The sequence below is a fragment of the Coenobita brevimanus genome, chromosome 87 (genome assembly GCF_032717465.1).
Source record: "Coenobita brevimanus isolate Jiangsu-jjx chromosome 87, ASM3271746v2, whole genome shotgun sequence".
In the NCBI taxonomy this organism is placed as follows: Eukaryota; Metazoa; Arthropoda; class Malacostraca; order Decapoda; family Coenobitidae; genus Coenobita; species Coenobita brevimanus.
The window spans coordinates 14,465,890-14,489,016 of NC_137040.1; the positions used below are offsets into that span (position 1 = coordinate 14,465,890).

Below are 23,127 nucleotides of genomic sequence, written 5' to 3' on the forward strand. Positions count from 1 at the left end.
GCAGCAAGAAGAATAAAAAACAAAGCAAGTAAAGGAAAAGAAAGACCAAAGCAACAAGCACACAAAACCCCAACACTCCCTCGTACCTCTATCGCTGACGCAGAGGTCAAGACACACAGCAAAACACCAGAACCACATTCATAACGCATCTTACTCACCTTTCTTCACCCAGGTTACGCATCGCTACTCAGTTACCCACCACAGCCACCAGTGTGGGAAGCCGACATCACCATGTGTATCTGCTGAGACGACATCACCACGCAAGTTTGCTGACACAAGGCCACGCCAATCAACGTGTAACTGACACCAGGCACTTCTCACCCACTACTCATTACTCATTATTCACATAGCTCCTACTCATACTCATTTATTTCCACAGTATTGAGTTGGAAATTCGACTTTCTATGCTGAGGTTTGCCTGTGACTACAGCTGTTAACCACCACATGCACCAGGCCATGGAATTTCCTAAGTAATATCGTCCATCAACACAGCCCTAGAATTAGCAAGAGATTTTCACTCAACCTTGCATTTTTCTTCCGAGATTGACAGTTGCATCGACACGCCTCTCCGATCTGTATCAAGTGGGTGAAATTATACTTACTCATTTCTTCTCAGTGCTAAAATTAGGTATATTCAACTCCTTTACTTATTTTTATGTATACACTTATACACTCACTATCTGTCATTTATTACAACTCATTTACTCATCTGTTTAGTTAGGACATAAACAAAAGGCATATTTCATAACACCATACCTTAATGACAGGGATATTTTCACCACCACCCACGTTAATACCAGATGATAAACAATTAGGGCCCACAGCGGATCCACAATTAGGAGAGCACCAAGGCAACACACCCATTGTACAAAACTCAGCACAAACTAAAGATCAAGAAACAAATACGTCAGTTCTAGATGATGAGTGGGAAACCCCCTCTGATGTAGCAAGTGAGGACTTTGTCTCAGACTTGTACACACATATGACAATATACTTAACAGGGTTCACCGTTCAGGCCGAACCTATTCCACTATTCCCTCACACAACAATAAACAAGTCCAAGTTAAATTACCAGAGGAAACAGTGAAAATGAATAACGCAACAAATACCGCGGATCAAACATCCCCACCTCATGTTTATGTTTACCATGAAAATAAAACTGCCCCAAAATTCTCTGGCACGGAAAAAGATCATATTGACGTCATTTCATTGGTCAGTCAGTGCGAACAAATCTTTATCAAAAGACACATACTAGATGAACAAGAGAAAATTGCCATTTCTTCATCTTGCATAAGCCAGGAAAGATGTCCAGCAAGCAATTTACTAAGGTCAGATAAGCTCCTTAAGGCTAAGACATATGATGAATTTAAAACCGAACTTTTGAAGAAATTTTCTGGAGGTATGAACTTCTTGCCAGGTATAATTCCAGAATTACATAAGGTTGTAGATCTTGTGAGGGAGCACACTACAAACCATGTGCTCGGTGAAATAACTTCTGATGTCTCCACAATCAAAAGAACATTATTAGCTACTTTGGAAAACTCAAACTGGATAACAGATGATGGAAAGATATCCCCAGACCTCGTCGTGGACATCATTGGTTATGTAGCTGCCTTATGTAAATTACCTGAGAGGACCCTAAAGATCGCCAAGACGATCGCGTACACCCCAGGCATGCGCTTACTAGACTTAATGAACGAGGTAGAGATGCAGTGCAGTAAAGCAGGGATGATCGACACACACGCACATTCTAGTAGAATGAGAGTACCTGAGACAGTATCAGCTGTGAGAACATCTACAACGACTCCAAACAGAGAACAAAATTGATCGCGACCCGAAAGCAGTCAGAGCAAACAACTAAACGTGTCGAGGGTTCGATCACAAACACCAGGCTACAGGCAGTTCCATAAGTTTCCTCGCAGCCCAAGCATATCTCGTGCCACAGGCAACACTACATATGGGAGGTCACCTCGTAAGTCAAGAGATAGGTCCATTCTATGTCATTATTGTGAAAAACCAGGACACACAAGGAATGAATGCTTTATGAAAACAAGAGGATAGACAAAAGACGCAAGGATTTGGTCCCTACTGAAGGCATCATAGATGCCAAGGGCACTGGACCAGTAACTGCAAAACAGTAGAAAAAATTGTGTCTATGTTCAAATCGGGGGAAGACCAAGTCATGACAAAAAACAAACAAACGTAAAGAAAAGCAAGTCTAAAATTCACATAGGAGGCATGTTGGGAAATGAGTGTATCTTGATACCAGCTATATGTGAGGATCAAAACGTGTTCTTATTTTTAGATACAGGCTCTCCAGTGAACTTAATAACACAAGAAGAAATAAATAGAATTTTTAAAAATAAGAAGAAAGTAACTTTTCTGGAAGAAGCTGATTTAGATTTATATACAGTAGATGGAAAAAAAATCACAGTAAAAGGTATGATAAGGTTAAATATCAGTTTCACAGAGACTACAAGACCAATCTCTGCATTTTTCTATATCATTGAAAACTTAGCAATTAAAGCTGAATTGGTAGAGAGGCGGCTTGCAGTCCTGATGGACCCAGGTTCGAATCCTGGCTGGGGCAGGGGACAGTTTAAGGATTTGAATTTCATTAAAAAAAAAAAAAAAAAAAAAAAAAAGCAGACTTTCCTTATCTACCAGATGACCCACCGACATGTCGTAAAAATACCCCCGCTAATACCAATACACCAGTCCTGTATGAGACAGCCCTAGCATGTATTCAACATGGATGGTGGGTGTTAGCGCCGAAGTGGTGACATGTGGAGGTGTAGGAGGACTACTGGGCCTTGGGATAGGCTACTGCCCCCAAGATATAGGCCCTGAAGCCTGTGCCTAGAGTCGGACACATAAAAAAATAAGAAAAAAAAAAGAATATGTTACTGGACTTACAATGCATGAGAACAGAGAAAATAACTTTACTTCTACAAATGAATGGAATAGACTATGACAATGAATTCATAGAGGAAATACCATCAGAGCCCTCACCGATTAGTAAAAGGGAACCAAAAAGAATTTGTAATATTAAAAGCTTAAACAAACAAACACAAACAGATGAGTGTATAAATCCACTCACACCACCAGCCCCAGCCTCCATGATTAGAGACCCAGGTAACAGTACTGATTTATCAGCTTTTGCCGCCCATCTCACCAATGATTTAGTTATACCACCTAATTCCTATATGAAAGTTACCATAAAGAGCAAATTATGGAATAGTACTGTTCTTGTCTTAGAAGAATTATGTAAAGTAAAGGGATTGTCAGTAGAAAACGCATTATGTCAGATGAACGACGAAAGGCAAACTCAGGTATTCATAATTAATCACATGAATGGAGAAGCACAGTTGAAAATGGGGACTTGCACAGTTAATATTGAAAAATGGCCCGCCTCTGTGAAGGAAATAGTTATAGCTGGAATGACAAGTGAGATAAAATCTATGAATAGTGAAAGCATAAAAGAGAATTTAATTCACTCAGGTGAGTTTGATGAAGAAAATGATTTGTTAACCCTGCTGGTAACACACAGGGACACTGTAGCATTACCCGGAGAACAATTAGGGTGTACTAACCTGATTAATCACAAGATTAATGTGCACCCAGAAACACCACCAATTTTCGTACCAGCCTACCGCATCCCACAATCTCAGCGTACACTTGCCAATCAGTATGTCGATGAAATGTTAAAACTTGGAATTATTGAACCATCAGTCTCCCTGTGGAATGCCCCATTATTCTTCGAGCCCAAACGAAATGGAGAAATGCTTGTGATAGTAGATTACCGTAAACTAAACAATCACACAATCCCAGACCGATTTCCCATGCCATTGCTAAGCGACGTCTTACAGAATATTGGACCGGAAAATAATGTATTTTCAACAATTGATCTACTAAATGGTTATTACCAAATACCGGTTGAACAGGAGTCACGTAAATACACTGCCTTTTCCACAAATAGAGGACACTACCAGTATACAAGGATGCCGATGGGACTGAGGACAGCCCCAGGCACATTCCAGCGTCTTATGAATTACTTATTGTCCAGAATTTTAGGACAAGGAATATTTGTTTATCTTGACGATAATATAATCGCAACGAAAAATGTTACAGAACATCTCAAGAAATTAGACTTACTCTTACAAAAGCTTAGTGATGCTGGTTTAAAAATTAAGCTTTCTAAATGCAAATTTTGCTTTAAGAAAATAAATTTCTTAGGCCACAAATTAAGTTCTAATGGTATTCATACCACTGATGACAAAATACAGGCAGTGAGAGATTTTCCTGAACCCACTACGACTGACGAAGTTTGACAATTTTTAGGTCTAGCTGGGTACTATAGGTCATTCGTACCACATTTCTCTCATATAGCCTTGCCTCTATTCCAACTACTCAAAAAAGATGCTATATTCCAATGTGAAGAAGAACAAAAAAAATGCATTTAACAATCTAAAAATTAAACTAACAAATGCACTTTGTTTGGCATATCCGGATTTCACAAAATCATCTATTATCTGTACAGACGCATCAGTTAAAGGATTAGGGGCTGTACTGATGCAGGAAGATAAAAGAGGAAAGAATCAACCAATTGCATTTGCTAGCAGACAAACAAAAGGTGCAGAGAAAAATTATTGCACTACAGACTTAAGAGGCAGTTGCAGTGGTTTTTGCATTACAAAAGTTTCGAGATTTGGTATATGGTTACGAAATACACTCATTAACCAACCATAAACCACTAATGCGTATGTTTAAAGAAAAACTCCTTTGTGGGAGGAGAGCAAGATGGAAATGTACAGTTGAAAACTACAATGTACAAATTCATTATATACAAGGTAAAATGAACAGTAGCCTACGCATTATCTAGGAACCCGAACATAATTCAGGTTGCGGCATTAGATCTCAAAGGAAATATCCCAAACCACGATGATATCGCAAAAGCACAAAGACTTGACCCAATATGGTCTAAAGTTATATACAAGTTAGAAAGTGGAGATGACATACAATTACCCAAATTGCTTGTACCACTCGAATAATTCACAATAGTCAATAATACTTTATACAAGATCAACCCGAAACAACCAAAACGCCAAAGAAATACACTCAATCCTTAAGTAACACGTGGTTGAGTAACACGTTTTTGTTCTAACGCGGTCAGCATAATGAGACAAGTCATGTCAACACGCGGAAAAACTTGAGCTCACGCGGGAAGTCAGCTGGCCTGGGGACGAAATTTGAAAGCCGCGCGCTATGACGTCACCCTCTAACCTCTGGATACATTTCCTGGGCGCATATATCCATTCTGTATGGGTATTTATCTCAGTACCACAGCCAGCCACCTCAGCCAAACAGCCCTAGTGAGATGGGATAGGTTAGGGTAGGTTAGGTTGCTGAAATTTTGCCTGGGAAGCACAATGGGCATATTTTCGTGAAAAACCTATGGTTAGTTTTGAAACAAATGGGCAAGCGTTGTTCCTGGCTGAGGGTTCCTGGTGGTTTTTATGAATACGCATACAGAATGGAAATATGTTTTCTGGGCAAACTCAAGGCCGAATGGTTTGACGAAATTTATGGGTTTTGGCAATTTCAGGGGACAAAATGGAACGACAATGTATGCTACTCAGAAAAAAAAAAAAAAATCCTTGCGTTCTCGTAAGTTACAGTTCAGTTCCACATTCTTCGTTTGATTTCATGCTTCCCAACACATTTTGGACCAACTGGACATATGGTTATCAGTCCTTTCTCATGCCTCATCTAGTTCTTATCCACAGTTATCATGGATTTTGCAGTTTTAAGGAACGAAATGGAACGAAAATGTTTGCTAATTAGAGGAAAAGTTACTCTTTCGTCTATGTGTTATCGTAGCGTTCAGTTCCACATTCTTCGTTCGATTTAATGCTTCCCAACACTTCCAACTAACTGAGCATACTGTTATCAATCCATTCTCATGCTTCACCTAGTTCCACCCCACACTCATAATGGGTTTCGCAGTTTTAGAGGACGAAATGGAACGAAAATGTTTGCTAACTAGAAAAAAATACTTTCGTCTATGTGTTCTTGTTAGTGTTCAGTTCCACATTTTTCGTTCGGTTTTGTGCTTCCCAACACATTTAGGACCGACTGAGCATACGGCTATCAAGTCCTTTCTCGCGTCTCACAGACTCAACCTCACAGTCATATGGGTTTTGAGTTTTAGGAGACGAAACTGAACGAAAATGTTTGCTAAACACACACACATACACACACACACACACACACACACACAAAATACTTCTGCTCGTGTAAGTGACCATTCAGTTTCACATTCTTCATTCTTCTTCCTGATAGTCTTATGTTTGTCGGATTACTTCTGGGAGGTAAATAAACGTTTCATACTAAATCTGTTTCCCCCGTCGTTGTAAGTTGTATTCCGCTGTCAACTTGTTTGACACATCAGGGTTATGGCGAAATTAGGGCCTGTCCTAACCTAAGTGTTTAAACTTGACCTAACCTAGCTTAACTCTACCTTATAATTTAACCTAACCTAACGTAGCATCCAGTTGGGAAGTTGGGAGACGAAAATCACCTTTGAGTACATCAAGACAATCATGTTATGGCTTAAGGAATGTGATGATAAAAAGTGGGAAATTTTTCAGCAGGAAAAGGTAATTTACCACCCTGAAAATAGTCAGAAAAATACAGAAAACAAACTGGAGGAATATGAACCGAATTGGTAAGGTTCTTCCACTGCTTTAAGCATACAAATACCAAAATGGCAAAAGAAAAAAAGAAAAACCATAGCATAAAAGAAAGCACCATCATAACGATTTGGAAGGACAGGGAGAAGATAAAGAGGCGATTCCACAGTAGTTTTCGTTTGTTTGCGTCCTCCCCAACCACACTTAATAACTACATTTTTTCCAAAAAGTTCGGTATCCACTTTCACTACCACTGTCAAATGGTTAGATCACCAAAATCATCATATAATTCAGTCATAAGTCATTTACACAGTTCAGTTTCTTTTGTTTGGGTGCTTGCAAACCACTACAAACAACTGTGGAATCGGCCCAAAGATCGTGCATAGGAAGTGATGCAATCCTGGCAGCTGTGAAGGTTTATATGTTGTCCTGAAAGTGACTGAGAAGCTTATAGGGCGTTATGTGGAGCGTCAGAGAAAGCAAACTCTCACTTTTACCCCTTTTTACCATCATACCCCACGTATTTACCTCCACCTATACGCACCATCAGGTAAAACACTGAAAGAGATATAACTGTTGTAATTAAAAACATCAGTGGTATTAAAAATGGCATTAACAAAAAACAGAAGTTGGACTGGGTCAACACCACCTCCACTGAGTACCCTTTTGTTGATACGTAGCTCCACGGTATTTTACTCCCGCCCCCCAACCCCAAAGTTGTTGTCAAAGTTTTGCCTTCTCGTATCATGTGGCCTTCGGGAGAGACGTTAGGCTGTATAGTTAGACTAAAATTTACGGGTCTGGCTGTTTTAGGGAACAAAATGGAGCGAAAATGTTTGCAAACCAGAAAAAAGGTACTCTTTCATCCATGTGTTCTCCTGAGTTAGCATTCCGTTTCACATTCTTCGTTCGGTATCGCTCTTCCCAACACATTACTCTTTGTTCGGTATCGCTCTTCCCAACACATTTCGAACTGATTGAGCAGTTTAGCCATATGTTTAGTTTATCAGAAATGCGTTGGGAAATGCGATATCAAACGAAAAATGTGAAACTGAACGCTAACTCACGAGAACACATGGATTAAAGTAATTTTTTCTTGTTAGCACAAATTTTTGTTTTATTTCGTACTCTAAAACTGCCAGACCCATAAATTTTTGTCTAACCATATGGCCTAAGGTCTCTCCTGAAAGCCACATGATATGAGAGAAGACGAAACTTTGACAACAACATTGGGGTTGGGGGATGGGAGGAAAATACCGGGGAGCTATGTATCAACAAAAGGGTACCCATCCCAACTTTTATTTTTGTTAATGCTATTTTTAATACCATTGATGTTTTTAATTACAACAGTTATATCTCTTTCAATGTTTTACCTGATGATGGGTGCAAGTGGGGGTAATTTACGTGGGGTTAGGTGATAAGAAGGGGTAAAAGTGAGAGTTTTGGAAAGTTGCCAGAACACATTGTACCATTATACATGTAAACATATTGTCTGAGTGACGCGGATTTGGGTACCACGGTCCTTGTCCAGTCCCTATTGCCCACGGTACTCAAGGATTGAGTTTACTAACCAGTTGGTAGTACCTAATGACATGATACCCCAAGTATTACGAATGATACACGATAGCCCACATGCAGGACATCCTGGAAAGGATAAAACATTCAAACAAGCCCAGCTGTTATATTACTGGCCTTCATTACGAAAAGATATAAACTATCATATAGACATACGAATCACGTGCAAAACACAAAGGGTACCCTATCACACCTGCACTGATGGGTAATTACCCTGTACCACATCGACCATGGGACGTTGTCACTGTTGATTTACTCAAGATGCCATTATCATACAATAATAACCAATACCTATTCGTAGCAACGGATCATTTTCCCCGTTTTGTCATTTTAGCTCCAATTAAAGATAAAACAGCAGAGACAGTAGCAAAGGCAATAACAGATAATGTAATATGTCACTTCACTACCCCAAAGGTACTACTGTAATAAGTGATAATGGAGGAGAATTTAATTCTGATATCTTACAAGAAATATGTATACAATACAGCATCAAAAAGGTTAATGTTTTATCCTATCACCCAGCATCTAATGGGTTAGTAGAGAGATAAAACAAAAAAGTATTAGATGTGCTACGACACATTCTCAGTGAAAATTATGCAAGCTGGGATGATTGGATTCCCAGAGTAGAAGCCTCAATCAATGGATCTATAAATAAATCCATAGGTGACATACCACATTTCATTATGAGTATATGGGATGGAAAAAAACTACCATATGAGCTCCTAGAAGGTGACACTCTGCCCATTTACAATTACAATGATTACTCTAAACTCCGTTTACGTGAATTCCAGGACATACACAAAAGAGTCAAAAAACAATTAACAGTGTCCAAGGAAGAAATGACGGAGGCATTTAACAAGAAGGCAAGAGATTCACCTATCAGCTTAGGAGACATTGTTTATGGTATCATTCATACGAGAAACAATAAATTATCCCCAAAATTTGAGGGCCCATACAGAGTAATTAACATAAAAGCAAACAAAGTTTTAATTAAGTCACTGTCTAGTGGCGAAGAGAAACAAGTTCATATCGACCATTTAAAACGAGTTTCAAGGGAACTATCCAATAATTATTCAGCATCGGATACAACCGAACAAACTAACGTAACTCATGAAACCAATCAAGAAAACAACAATAATTACAAAAATAAATTAAGGTCATATACCAAACAATCAAACATAGGCGCAACTGTTCCAATAAAATCTACAGTACATCATTTACGAGAATTAAATATTGATTTAAACTCCTATAAATGAAATAACAATCAACCATAACGTACATCATCACTATCATCGACCACAGCATGACCATATTAGGAAATTAATAGATTTTTTTGTCGGTAGGTAGCGATGAAGGGACTTACGCTATGGATTCTCCTCTACATAGCAAGAGGATATGCGCACTTAGACCCCCAACACATAGTACGTCAAGGATGCCTCATAGCTCCAACGGCCACGACTTCAATCGTAAAAGACGTCATGAGTACTGAAATAAGTCTGGATTACTTGTATGAATTACCTTCTTATCCAGAAAATATCGCAAGACCGATGCGAACCTTGGACTTCATGATAGGAGGCTATGTTTCACAAGTACATAACAAAGGAAGTGGATGAAATAGTGAAGTTAATGAAATGGAAAATAGAACAGGCTAAATCAACTATGCTCATCATAATCCAAGATCTCCCATCTTATGGAACGGAGGTATTGAGCAACAAGAACAACATCACACGTACTCGCCAAAAGTGCAGTTTGTTCGACCTGGGTGGTGCAGTTCTTGGGAACATCTTTGGATTGGCCACAGAGGAAGACCTTAAAGAAATAAACAACAAATTTAATAAACTAGCTCAGGTACTAACATACCAAGATAAATTCATCACAGGACATAACTCAGCAATGAAGACAATTGTGAAAAATCTGAAAAAGGCAGAAAACATAGCTCTCGAAAGTGTAGATAAAATAAATGAAATGGAAGGTAACATAACACTTTTCCAACACTTCTCCATATCACAGAACACATTGACACAATTCTTCTCCAGTTAGACAACACTAGAGTTCGTTATAGGGCACTTATGCAAGGAATTTCGAATGCTGGTGATGGCAGGATCACAAATGACTTACGTCCAGTTCATGAGCTACGTCAGATAATTAGTCAAGGTATACATAAACATAAATTGAAGCCTTTGTTCCGAAGTAGGGAATTCATGCACTATTATCCATATTTAGAAGCAACACTAACACCAACATCAGTAGTAGTTCATGTACCATTCATAACTGAAGACATGTTCACAGTTTACCAAATACACCCCTTCCCTTCTAAGAATAATAACACTTTGGTCATCATCAACATCAACACAGACACTGAACTCATCATGGTCTCCAAGAGACGGAACACTGTCACTTTCGCAAGTGAATCAACGATTGAATGAAAGTGCCGCACATCCTTACATGCTGTTCATCTTTGTCCTGCGTACATTTTCACGTTTCAGCCTACTGATACAGTCCCTTGTGAAATGGCTGTCATCAGAAATAACAATATGCATCATCATTGTAACTTCACTTTTGCTCCAGATAAGCTTGTACACCATCAGCACATCGGACACTCACAGTTTTTTATTTCACTCATCAGTTTACATAGTCTGTCCAGATATACCACCATCTCATACTTCAGCCTCAGGATTATACATAGCACCAGATTACTGTGCGGTATTTACACCATCCATGTCCACTTTATCCACTATAAATCACTACGCCATCCTCAGTCATACACACAAACATTTCCACCCACTGCCTGATATGGACTTAAACATGAGCACAAGTATTAAGTTGACTTCACCTAAGTTTGAAACTATACAACTGGTCAATGAAACAATGAAGTCCTGGGAAGATTTGAGTTTGAGTATGTTCAACCCATATTATGTGTATAGCCCAGCACCTACTGTCTTTATAATCTTCTGCATTGTATTTGCAGTAGTGCTGTTCGCAGTGCACAGAATGCATGCAAGAATTGCAAATTTGGAGTCATTATTTAGTGGGGGTAGAGTTAACATCCAAGTTAACCCCCCTGAATGACATGTACATATTTTGTATATAGTATTAATTATATATATATATAAAAAAAATACAAAGAAGAATGACCCATGATATAGAAGTATGGTATACCAGTAGCATTATCTTTAAATGAAATATTAATAGCTCTTACCATAATCTTAACTTTAAACTTTTTTTTTTTTTTTTGGTGCATGTATGCATTTTATTACAATAACCAATTTACAAACTGTATTACAATTCAATAGTTTAACTTTAGTGCATTTATTCAATTATGTATACAGCTTGTTTAAAATGTAATATTACTAGATCATTGCAATTTACCATGAATATACCTGTACAATAGTATAATCAATATTATATATTAAGAGTTAAGAAGAAGACTATTATGTATTAATGGATTAGCATATGTCAATAATGATTGCTGTAGGAGGACCTCCAGCGGCATGACCGAGCAATGTAAGGACTCCATATTATAAATACAATTCATTATAGAAAACCTGATAGATAGATAGATAGATAGACAGATAGACAGGGCACCAGGCAAGCCTGGGAACGGGAGATGAGCTTGCAACTTTAAGTGAAGGAATGTTGACAATACACCGGAAGCAGCAAGTCAGGGGATGAGATAGGTAGTGTGTCAGCAAGATAAGCATACGAACAATGCCTAGTGACCATACACACACATACACACATACTCACACACAGGCTTCTAGAACATTTCAACAACTGTGTAACACACGTGACATGACCCCTGCTACACCAGAATTTAGGAAGCAGAGCTCAGAAAGAGGTTAGCTATAGAACCGACAGGTAGTGGAGAGGGTGAACAAGAAGAGGGGTCCAACTAGATTTACTTAGTATATTAAGTCTCTGTAATACACTGCTCAACTTAAGACTTTCTCTGAAGATAATAAATCAAGATCAACTCCCTGTATTTCATCTTTAACTCCTCCTGCTCTTCAATTATCAAAATAACAATAAAAACTCAAGACACACTTATTACAAGAATAGAGAGTCACATCGTCATCAGTCCATCATTCTCTCTCTCTCTCTCTCTCTCTCTCTCTCTCTCTTATCGTCGTTGTGAATCATCATCATCAGTCGTCATCAGTCCATCATCATCATCATATCTCTCTCTCTCTCTCTCTCTCTCTCTCTCTCTCTCTCTCTCACATCGTCGTCGTCAATCATCAGTCATCATCGGCCATCATCATCATCATCAGTCTCTCTCTCTCTCTATCTCTCTCTCTCTCTCTCTCTCTCTCTCTTTGTATATATATATATATATATATATATATATATATATATATATATATATACTGTATATATCATCTCATCTCATCAGCCTTTTGTGTGTCCACTGTAGGACCAGCCTATCCCGTCCGAAGTGGGGACGATACAGCCAATGTATCTCTACAAAGTGGCTTAGGCTGTCTAGTAGAGATTGTATGTAGGGTGAGAAGTGCTTGTAAGTGTAATTGTAGTGTTGGGGTGGCTTTGGATGTGTGTGTAGTCTGTAAACCAAGTGTAATCGGCCCGCGCAAGCCAACTAGGTGCAAGTGTACTTTATAGTATGTGACACCGGTTCAACCACAGCACCCCTTGTGTCCACCAATGTAGTACGTGGCCTGGTGAACGTTCCCAAACTTTATTACCCTGGCGGGGCGCGAACCCTCGTTCTTCAGTGTACGAAAACGCACACTTTACCTCTGTACTGGCTCCATGTATATATATATATATATATATATATATATATATATATATATATATATATATATATATATATATATATATATATATTATATTATATATATATATATATATATATATATATATATATATATACTGTATATATATATTATATATATATACGTATATATATATATTATATTATATTATATATATATATATATATATATTCTTCGCTTCGTGTCGTACTTTACCTCTGTGTGTTGCCTTCCCCCACCCTTTTTATTTTTTTCTTCTAATTATCCCGTAATGTCTTCTTTCTTTCCTCTCTTTCCAACACCCACGTCTGATCCTTTCTTTTTTCTCGTCTTCCCGTAATGTCTTTTCTTAGTACCTTATGTTTCAGAATCCTTCCGTAAACTCTGGCCTGTAATCCGTCTTCTTTTCTGATCCTTTCTCTCCCAGCCCTTTCCCTTCTCCCTTCCAGCCTTAGCCTTCCCTAATTCTTTATTATTGTCTTCATTCACGTTGTCCAGTTATTCACTAGGATGGGAACTGCTTAGTATGGGCCAGCCAGCCTATTGCAATTATTATTTTGTTCTTTATGTTACCCCACCACACTAATCCCTGATTTCTGCCACCAGACCCAAAAGCGGCTCGATGCTACTATACTCACGGAAGAAGGTGAGGTATCGGCGAGACGGGTACTGCTGGAAGAAGCGGAAGGACGGCAAGACCACCAGGGAGGACCACATGAAACTCAAGGTTCAGGGCATTGAGGTCAGTCCAGGTCATAACTATAAGTTGTTAGGTGCAGCTTACAGGTTACAAGTATAGAAAAAAAGGTAGCAGTTACAGGAATAGAAAACAGGTCACAGTTACAGGTATAGAAAACAGGTCTCTGTTACAGGTATGATCAACAGGTCACAGTTACAGGTACGGAAGTTGCAGTTACAGGTATGGAAAGCAGGTCACAGTTACAGGTATGATCAACAGGTCACAGTTACAGGTATGAAAAGCAGGTCACAGTTACAGGTATGGAAAGCAGGTCACAATTACAGGTATGGAAAGCAGACCACAGTTACAGGTATGGAAAACAAGTCACAGTTACTGGAACGGAAAGCAGAGCAGGTTGTAGTTACAGGTACCAAGGAAAGCAAACAGCAACAGACCTATTGGTCCTTTTGTTGCTATTTGGTATAGGGAAGGTTGTAACTACCAAAATTATTCTACCAGTTAAAGACAAGGATGAAAAGCAGGTCAGAGTTACAGGAATGGGAAACAGGTCACAGTTACAGGTATGGAAAGGTCACAGTTACAGGTATGGAAAACAGGTTGCAGTTACAGGTATGGAAAACAAGTTCCAGTTACAGATATGGAAAACAAGTTGCAGTTACAGGTGTGGAAAGCAGGTCGCAGTCACAGTTATGGCTTACAAATTACAGTTGCAGGGTGGTTATAGATAGCATTTTTTTAATAAGAGAACAGAGGAAGGAAAAACAAATGAATAAGAAAAAAATAATCCATACACCAGATTACTGGTGTCCTCCATTCATAAAAAAAAAAAAATCTGTAACAGTTGGACTTGAACAACTGTAGGTTGAAGTTTAGGAGGAAACAACTCTGGGGAAGCGAGTTCCAAAGAGATGCAGTTTGGGAAATAAAAGACTTCTGATAGGCTGAAGTTCTGCAATATGGCAGTGTGATATTCCAGTCATGAGTGCTACCAGATGCCCCTGTAGCACAGGGAAAGGCTTGGAGAGATGGCACAATAGATGCAACTTCGTTTGAGCATTTGCCATAGAAGTATCTGTAAAATAATGCAAGGGAGGTGAGATTCATTCTTATCTGTAGGGGAGGTAGTTTATTTGTGATAGCAGGGATATTAATAATTCTGACAGCTTTGTTCTGAACTTCGTCCAGTTGCTTTACTGCAACTTCCCCACATCCACTCCACATGGGTGAGTAGTATTCCAGCTGAGAGTGCACATGACTCTAATAAACTAAAGCCAACTGCTCGTTAGTGAAGAAGCTACGAACTCTGTACAATAATCCAAGCTTGTTTGTGGCGGTTTTAGCAAGTGATCTGACATGAGAAGTCCAGCTGAGGTAATTGTTAACACCGAGAATTTCAATATTTTTGGAGACAGGAATATTAGTAGCATTGAAGGTAATAGAGGAATCTGGCAATATCTGTCTGTTAGTAAATTGTATATACTGTATTTGGTTTTACTACCATTAAACGAAACAAGGTTATTTTGTCCCCATTCAGTGATGCTAGATGAGTCTTGATTTATGGAGATGGCTGTACTGAGTTGTGAGTTAGAGATTTTAAACTTTGTGAATGGATATTTAAGTGTGAATGAACTGTGAAGTGCTGAGTCATCTGTATATGAATGGATGGGTTTATGGGTGACAGATCATTAATATGAATTAGGTATAGTGTTGGAGCCAGAAATGAGCCTTGTGGCACGCCGGCGTTAATTGATTGGAAGTTGGAATATACATCATCTACTTTTACTGTTATCTTTCTGTCACTGAGATATGAGGAAATCAGAGGAACAAAAGACGTTAGTCCTCAGCAAGGGAGTTTGGAAAGAAGGGAATGGTGCCACACAGTGTCAAAAGCTGTAGAAATATCAAGGGCAACTGCATGAGTTTCTCCATGTTGGCCCATTGATTGATGGACGGTGTGAGTCAGGAGATGATGTATATCAATGGTGAATCTTTTGTGGCGAAGACCGTACTATCACTAATTAAGTTATTGTATTCAAGATGTTTAACTATGTGCTTATTCATTATGCTTTCAAATACTTTACGAAGAGAAGATTTGATTGCTAGTGGTCTGTAATCAGAGGGGGCAGAGGAACTTCCTTTTTTAGGAATTGGGTGGATATTGACTTCTTTCCAAGAATTAGAGAATGAAGAAGTATGTTTGCATAGTCAGAATAATTTGGCTAGAACAGAAGCAAGTTCTGGGGAGCTCTTTTTCAAAACAGCTGGAGTAATTCCTTGTGGGCCTGGAGTTTTGTTTGTCGGTAAATTGTTGGTAAATTGTCTAGGATGGATTTTACATAGCAAGTCTGTATTTTAAGTGGAACAATTTCTGGAGAGTCAAGTTTTAGTAATGGAACTTTCTGGCTAACTTCTTCAAACATAGAATTTCTGGCAAATGTATTAGCAAGAATATTCGCTTTACCATTGGGGTCATTTGAAATATTACCATCTGAAGATTTTAGTGAGGGAATGGGTGATGACTTGTTAAAGTTATTATTGAATGAATTAAGAGCTGACCAGAATATTCTGTTGTCATTAGGATTGTTTAGTAGTTTGGATGCTTGATTGTGAAAAAAAAAGTTTGACTTAGTGAGATTTAATACTGCTTTTGCATGGTTTCTGGCAATCTTAACCCATCACGTCCCGACCACTTTCGCACCTCCGACACCCCCCAGTCCCGACCACTTTTGGAAAAAAAAAAAATTTTTGGCTAAAACCTCCGCTTTTGGTGAGAAACATAGAAAATTCATAGAGAAATCGCTCACCTGAGGTTTAAAATACTCGATACAGGTAGGAGTACCTCCTTACCTTACAGGGTTTTCTATCAGGCTGGCTGCAAAGAAAACGAGTTCTATGGGAGGATAACTATTCCACACCACTCCTAAACGGTATTTATTTATTTATTTGGTACAAATTTATATGTAGTATGAGAGTATATTGGTTTTCAAACAGTAATATAGGCATTATAAGCATTGTTTCACTCACTAACTCATCACCATTCCTGACCTTCTTTTGCCACATTACCTGATCATCATTTCTGACTGTTTCTTCCTATAATGCTATGTAAACTTTGTCCTCCACATTGTCATCAATTGGGGAATCACTGTGGCCCTGAATGTCTGTATTGGCCAGGTCACTGGTAACAGGTGAATTGCCAAGAGACTGGCATGCGGGGGGGAGGGGAGGTTATGCGGTGTAACGCATTGTCCCTGCTTGGCATCTTGTAGAGGAATAGAGGAAGGTGTCCCGTGTATACATACGAAAAATCACGCGCAAAAATTGAAAATTGTGCAAATTAGGGACCTTGCAATTGCAAAACGTACCAGTACGTTGATGGGACTGGCAAATGCAAAATGTTGCAACGTACCCATACGTCGACGGGACGTCTCGGGTTAAATTGACTGAGTGGTTCAGATTTTTTTTTTTTTTTAGTAAGAGTTATATGCAAATGACTTTTGGGCCGTTGTGCTGGCACAGATGCTATCAAACCATTTTGGGAAGTCCGATCTTTTAGTGAACTGTTGACTTGATATGAACAATTCCATGCCATCCTATATTAAGTCATTAATGTGGACCTGGGTAGAATTATGTCACTCGAGAAGAAATACAGCCATGGAATGTCAGCAAGATTATTTCTGAATTCATCCATCCCAGTCTGCCCAATCAAAGTACCATCGGGTCACCCTGACAGGTTCAGAACGGGGGTTTGGGGGAACTGACTAATGAGGGTTTGATGAGATTGTGGTCGGAGGATACAATTGGTGACATTACTTCTTTCTTGTATTGATCTGGATTATTTGTCAGGAATAGATCAAAGAGATAGGTGTTACGGTCAGGATTATTTGGTATTCTGGTTGGTTGCTTTACCAACTGTGTGAAATTAAATGATTCTGCAAATATCTCGCATTCTAGACCGGTATCATCAGTCCTGGCAGAATGCGATAACCATTCTGCATTATGTATATTAAAATATTCCAAAATGTTAATTTTAGTGCTAAGGGTGAGGTTAAGGTTAGTCAGCTGTGTAAATATACACTGTAGCATCAAATAGGCCCTACACTGGATTCTGAAGAAGCTTTGGTGGAGCGGGAGACTATACAGATATACAGTATTTGGTAATATTTAGATAATTTAGTTTATGCGGTGAATGATCAAAATCAGTTAAAGTGAGGGTCAAAGCAGTGTCAGCTGCTAATTCAGATTTAATATAACAGGTGCCACCCATGTTATGGAAGTTTGTGAGAAGTTGGTAAGCAGGAAAAGAAAATGGAGATATTTCAGTAGAGGGTGAGATTTGGGATTCTGTGAGGAGCAGGGTTAGAGGGGATACCGAGTGAAGAAAAAAGTGAATTGAATTCGAATATTGGTGATGTATAGGGCCGAACCTGCACTTCTTCACTGACGAACATGAACAGACGTGTTTCTGATCCTGGGTAAACATGGCAAGTGCATTCTGCCATGTACAGTATAAGACACAACTCAGTTCCTGCTTTTGTCCGATGTATAAATACAACTGACGAAACATAATGGAAGGCTTGCCACACCCACATTGTCGCAGGTGACAGAGGTCAGCAGTCATGCTCAACCACTGTTAACATTCCGTGGTAGAGTCACTGGAGAAACTGGAAAGTTTCCTCACACCAGTACCAACTGTTCCGATCATGTCGGGAAGCGAATACCGTAATGTTCGTCCTTCACGGCATGTTTTCACCAAATTTCAGGAACAGAGTTGTCTTATGCTGTACATAGAAGCTTATGGTATAAGTATCTTTAATTTACTTTATCAGTTGCACTGATCAAGACATGATAACTTTAATTCTTTGTGGCTGAAGGGAAGCAGCCACCATGATGGTGATGACGTCAGTATTCATACTCCAATCTATCACACAAGACTATCAGTAACAGCGATGATAGTAGTCATGATATTTATCAAAGTGATCATCATAGATCCAAATTACCCTCTTCAGGTATGTTATGAAGGAATGCTTTTCATGGTGTAAATGGGTGATACCTGTTAGGTAAGTAGATTGCAGTGAAATTGACTAGAAGTAGCTAACAGTTACACCATTCCCGAGCGGTGCTCGTTCCTCATGAGGGGGAGTGTTTAATGTATGGCGTACAATATCAATTGTATGAGTTTATATTGGTGTTATGCTCATGAATGTTTTGTGTTTGACCTTTTCATTATTAGTTAGCCGATGATCCGGCTTTGTGCTGGATTTTGGCACTAGGTTCTTATTGTTCTTCTATCTGAAAGAAACTTTTCAGTGAGTTCTCTCAGCTTGAAGGATAGAGCCTATTAGTACCTTTAGGAGGGTGCAACGAAACACCGAATGGGTGGTTATTTACCGAATCGACAGTTTTAGTTGGTAAATATTATAGTTTTTATTACCATCTAGACTTAAACACACACTTAATTATCTAAAATCCGGTCAGATTTTAGTGTTTATCTGTTCATGAAAAAATCCGGATTCTGAACGAAAATACTTTAACGTTAGCGAAAGTGTTTCCTTTAGCTCAACAGCTTGCCTTGGCGGACTTCTGCTTTGTATAGTTCTTAATTTAACATGCAAATACATTTATCTGCACTGTAAATCAATATTTGTTCAAAGCAGAAGTCTGTCAAGGCATGTTGGTGATCTAAAGTAGAAATACTCTCAAACCTTAACACATTTTTGCTCTGAATCCTACTTTTGCATTGATAGTGAAATTAAGCACCGAATTTCAGATAATTAAATGTGTATGAACCTATTTTGGTGAAGAAAATAATATTTTCACAACAGTAAAGCTGACCACTTCTTTCTGTGTGCCCACTTTGCCTTTTGCCCTTCTAACACAGTACTCACCTTCTCCATTTTGTTACTGCTTTCTTCTAGTTTTCTCCTTAATTTGATATTTTCTCATTTCAAATTCAGGCATGTTTCTTGATACTAGATCCTCCATTTTCTTTTCCAATTCACTGATTCTCATAATCAGCGTTTTAACTGAATCCATCACACTTGTTTCACTGTCAAATCCTGGAAATTAGAGTCTCTCGATGTTTACATTGTCAGCCAGGTTTGATGGTTGGTTAAGGGGGTATCACACGGTACGTGAAATCATGGTTTGCCGATGGAATGCGTTCCTGGTTTCCTGGAACCAGACACAAACCCAATCACACACGTCCCTCGAATGCCGCCAACTGTTGGCAAAAATGTAAACAAAGCACACCAGAGTCTGTCCCACCGTCTCACACGAGTCACACGTATCAGATGCAACATGGCTTTTCCTGAATTTGCTGAGGAGAGAGTGATTGCTGCATTGGCTCTTGCAGTGGTGACACTTAAGAAGAAAAAAGTGACAGTGGCCAAAACCACGAGAAGGCGGCTGTGGAGCAGCCTTCCCATGACAAGGGAATGACCTTATTTTTTCAATGAGAGCGATTTCAGCAGCCCTTTTCCATACTATCTGCCCAGATGCCATCATATCTGCAGTGTTGAATGAATGGTGAGATACATACAGTACTCCTTCACCCAGCGTGGTGTGCTGTATCTGCTCCCCAGTGTAAACAACAGTTATCGACATCGTCATTTTACCCGTGCATGATATAAAAGGTTATTTAAGCTTTCATAATTAATTATATAATGGAAAGTAAAAGGCACTAGGAGGGAATTATAACTTTTAAAAAATAAACAAAATACTGCAGTATAGCCTCCAAGTTCTCCATTCAGCTCGCTCTGGTATCAGAGAAAACGTTTTGTACCTGAAATCATCGGCAGGAATGGATTTGAACTGAATCCAGTTTTGCCGACCAAATCATCGGTGGCTACCACGGTTTTGTGGGCGTTTACCATGATTTCAGGTACCATGTGATACCCCCTTTACAGTACTAAACAGCTGTTAGCGAGATTCCTATAAACATTCATGTATACTCACTGACAATAGCGCTTTACAATTTTGGTAGAATGTATTAACATGCAATACATTAAACTTTAGACAGAACTACAGGAGACAGGACAAACATAATTCATGAAAACTACTAAAGGTTTGCAGAGGTAGTTGAGACACGTCCGTTCGCTCTGGCTGATCTGTGTGTGTGTGTGTGTGTGTGTGTATGTGTGTGGTGAATGATTGATAGTGGTGAGTGAGTGAGTGAGTGAGTGAATGAGTGATTGATTGAGTGAGACTTGTGGGGGGGAGGAGTTGCAGGGCTGTTTGGCTTTCTTGCCTCCTTCCCAGTGTCCCCACCCTCCCCCACCCCCACTTGTCTCCCACCCATACCCCTGCTTGTCTCCCTCCCTCACCCCCACTAGTCTCCCCCCCCACCCCTGCTTATCTCCCTCCCCAACCCTTCCTCACCCCCACTTGGCACACTGCCAGCAGCCTGCCTGACTGTTTAAGTGCCCTGAAATGATGTTGAACACCGCATGTCCCACCATCCCACCCTCCTGCATGTGATATTTGATTTGCCATTTTTTAGCAGTATTGTAGTATTGTTTATGAGGATAACATTACCTAGTGTGTTTCAGTGTCGGTCTCTGTTGATTGAGGAAGGTATATGAGAGTATGGGTTTGGGTCTGAAATGCATCCCTGACTTTTCTTCAGTGTCTTATGGGGAAAATTGCCACAATATCCAACATACTCGCTGACTGAGCATTCCCACTGGTACACAACACTGCGGGATATGGGGGTATGGATGTACTGTATTTATTTTCTGGTAACTTCATGTAGTACTTATAATTTACTCAGAGTTAATGACTATTAGTTTAATTTTAGTCTGTAATCTCGTTACTGTCTACTGTATAATTACCGTATTTCTCGGCATATAAGACACTGCTGTGTGTATGACTCGCTCTAATTTTGGAAGAGCAAGTCTAAAGAAAAGTTTTTGACTCATACCCTCTGAAATATTAACTTGATACAACAACAGTTACTCATATGTGCACTTGCCTTTCAGTATGTCCATTCAGTACTATTCATCAGTTGTCCATTCAGTACTATTCATCAGTCAAAAGTTTCATTATTTCTAAAGAAAAGAACTAAGCAATGAAACTCAGTGCCATAGTTATACATAAAGAGACTACAGATTACTTCTGTCCTACTTTCTGCTTCTTTACTGAATTTGAAACAGGTGGGTTTGCATATACATATTCACCTTAGTATCTCTATTCTGTTCCAGCTGGGTTTGTCCTCAGGTCACTTAATTGCCTGTAAAGTACCAGCACGATTCATGCAAAGAAAACTTTAATGTCATGAAAAATGAAAGCCAGTATTTAAAATCATTTGTTCATCCTAAAAATCCATGCTTGTATTGAGGTCTTAGTTGTATTCATTAGCAGGCACCAGGTGGCAGAACTGTTAGTATGTAAACAGAGTTGGGTTTGTTCTAAAGCCACTTCATTCCATGTAAGGTATCAGCATGTTTCATGCGTAGGGAATATAGTCACAAAAAATAGGCTGATGAAAAGCTACAAGCACTTCTTCATCTTAAAAATCCATGCTTGCATTAAGAACTTTCAGTTATATTCAGCAGCAGACACCAGCTGGAAGCACTGTCAGTATGTAATACAGTTGTGGCTGTCCTTGAAGTTGTCCTAAATTAGAGTATATAAATATTCAAGTGCATCTTGTTTTTGACAATTTTGTCAACAGTATTAGTTTAATTATTTTTTATTGTAAATCTACCAGTGATGAACACTACATAAGATAGCTACCAGTATATGTGGCGATTTTGAACAGAGCCAGGGCTGACTTCAGTCTAACCTCATGACGTTCATCTTTGAAGATGCTACTGGCTGCTGCAGGCAAGTTTATATTGTATGGTAATTTTTGTTGGGTCATAGTGAGTGATTAACCAAAAACTGTACGAGTGACTTGGTTAGAAGAGGGAGAGGTAGATCAAGAGCACAGTAAAGGGAGATGTGTAATGGTGGGATGGGCCACAATGTTTTCACATCTTACTGAGTTATTAACAGCTCAGAGTCATTAACTTGAAAACTTGGTGAAAATAACCCTAGTACGGTATATTATACCATGTTCAGCATTGGCTTCATTACAGTAGTCACTCTAATATCCGGACGCCCAATATCCGAACATCCCCACTATCCGGACATAAGAATGTTTCATACTGTACTTTTTTCCATACTATACTTACCTCATTTCACTCTTTAATGTCCTTTATTGGTGTGAATAGGGTGTTAGGAGCTGTGCATGTGCAGTAGGAAGGTGTTTTTCTGAGTTAGGCTAGGTTAGGGTCCAGAAGTCCAGGAGCCAGTCACCAGAATGTTTATTATTGTATGAACCTACTTCTAAACCTTCATTTTATGTTTCTTTTTCATTTATTTCAGTCATTTATGTGCCTTATTG

The 23,127-nt window shown here is 39.1% G+C and overlaps 1 protein-coding gene across 1 annotated transcript in view; it reads left to right on the forward strand.

Annotated features, from left to right (window-relative positions):
• Positions 1–23,127, forward strand: part of Camta (Calmodulin-binding transcription activator) — a 1,827,966-nt gene that overhangs the window by 203,749 nt on the left and 1,601,090 nt on the right. The window contains exons 4-9 of the mRNA XM_080281035.1: positions 13,649–13,794; positions 13,915–14,148; positions 19,924–20,117; positions 20,508–20,622; positions 21,941–21,944; positions 22,547–22,565. Coding sequence (XP_080137161.1) covers positions 13,649–13,794; positions 13,915–14,148; positions 19,924–20,117; positions 20,508–20,622; positions 21,941–21,944; positions 22,547–22,565 — 712 coding nt within the window. The remainder of the gene's footprint in view (positions 1–13,648; positions 13,795–13,914; positions 14,149–19,923; positions 20,118–20,507; positions 20,623–21,940; positions 21,945–22,546; positions 22,566–23,127) is intronic.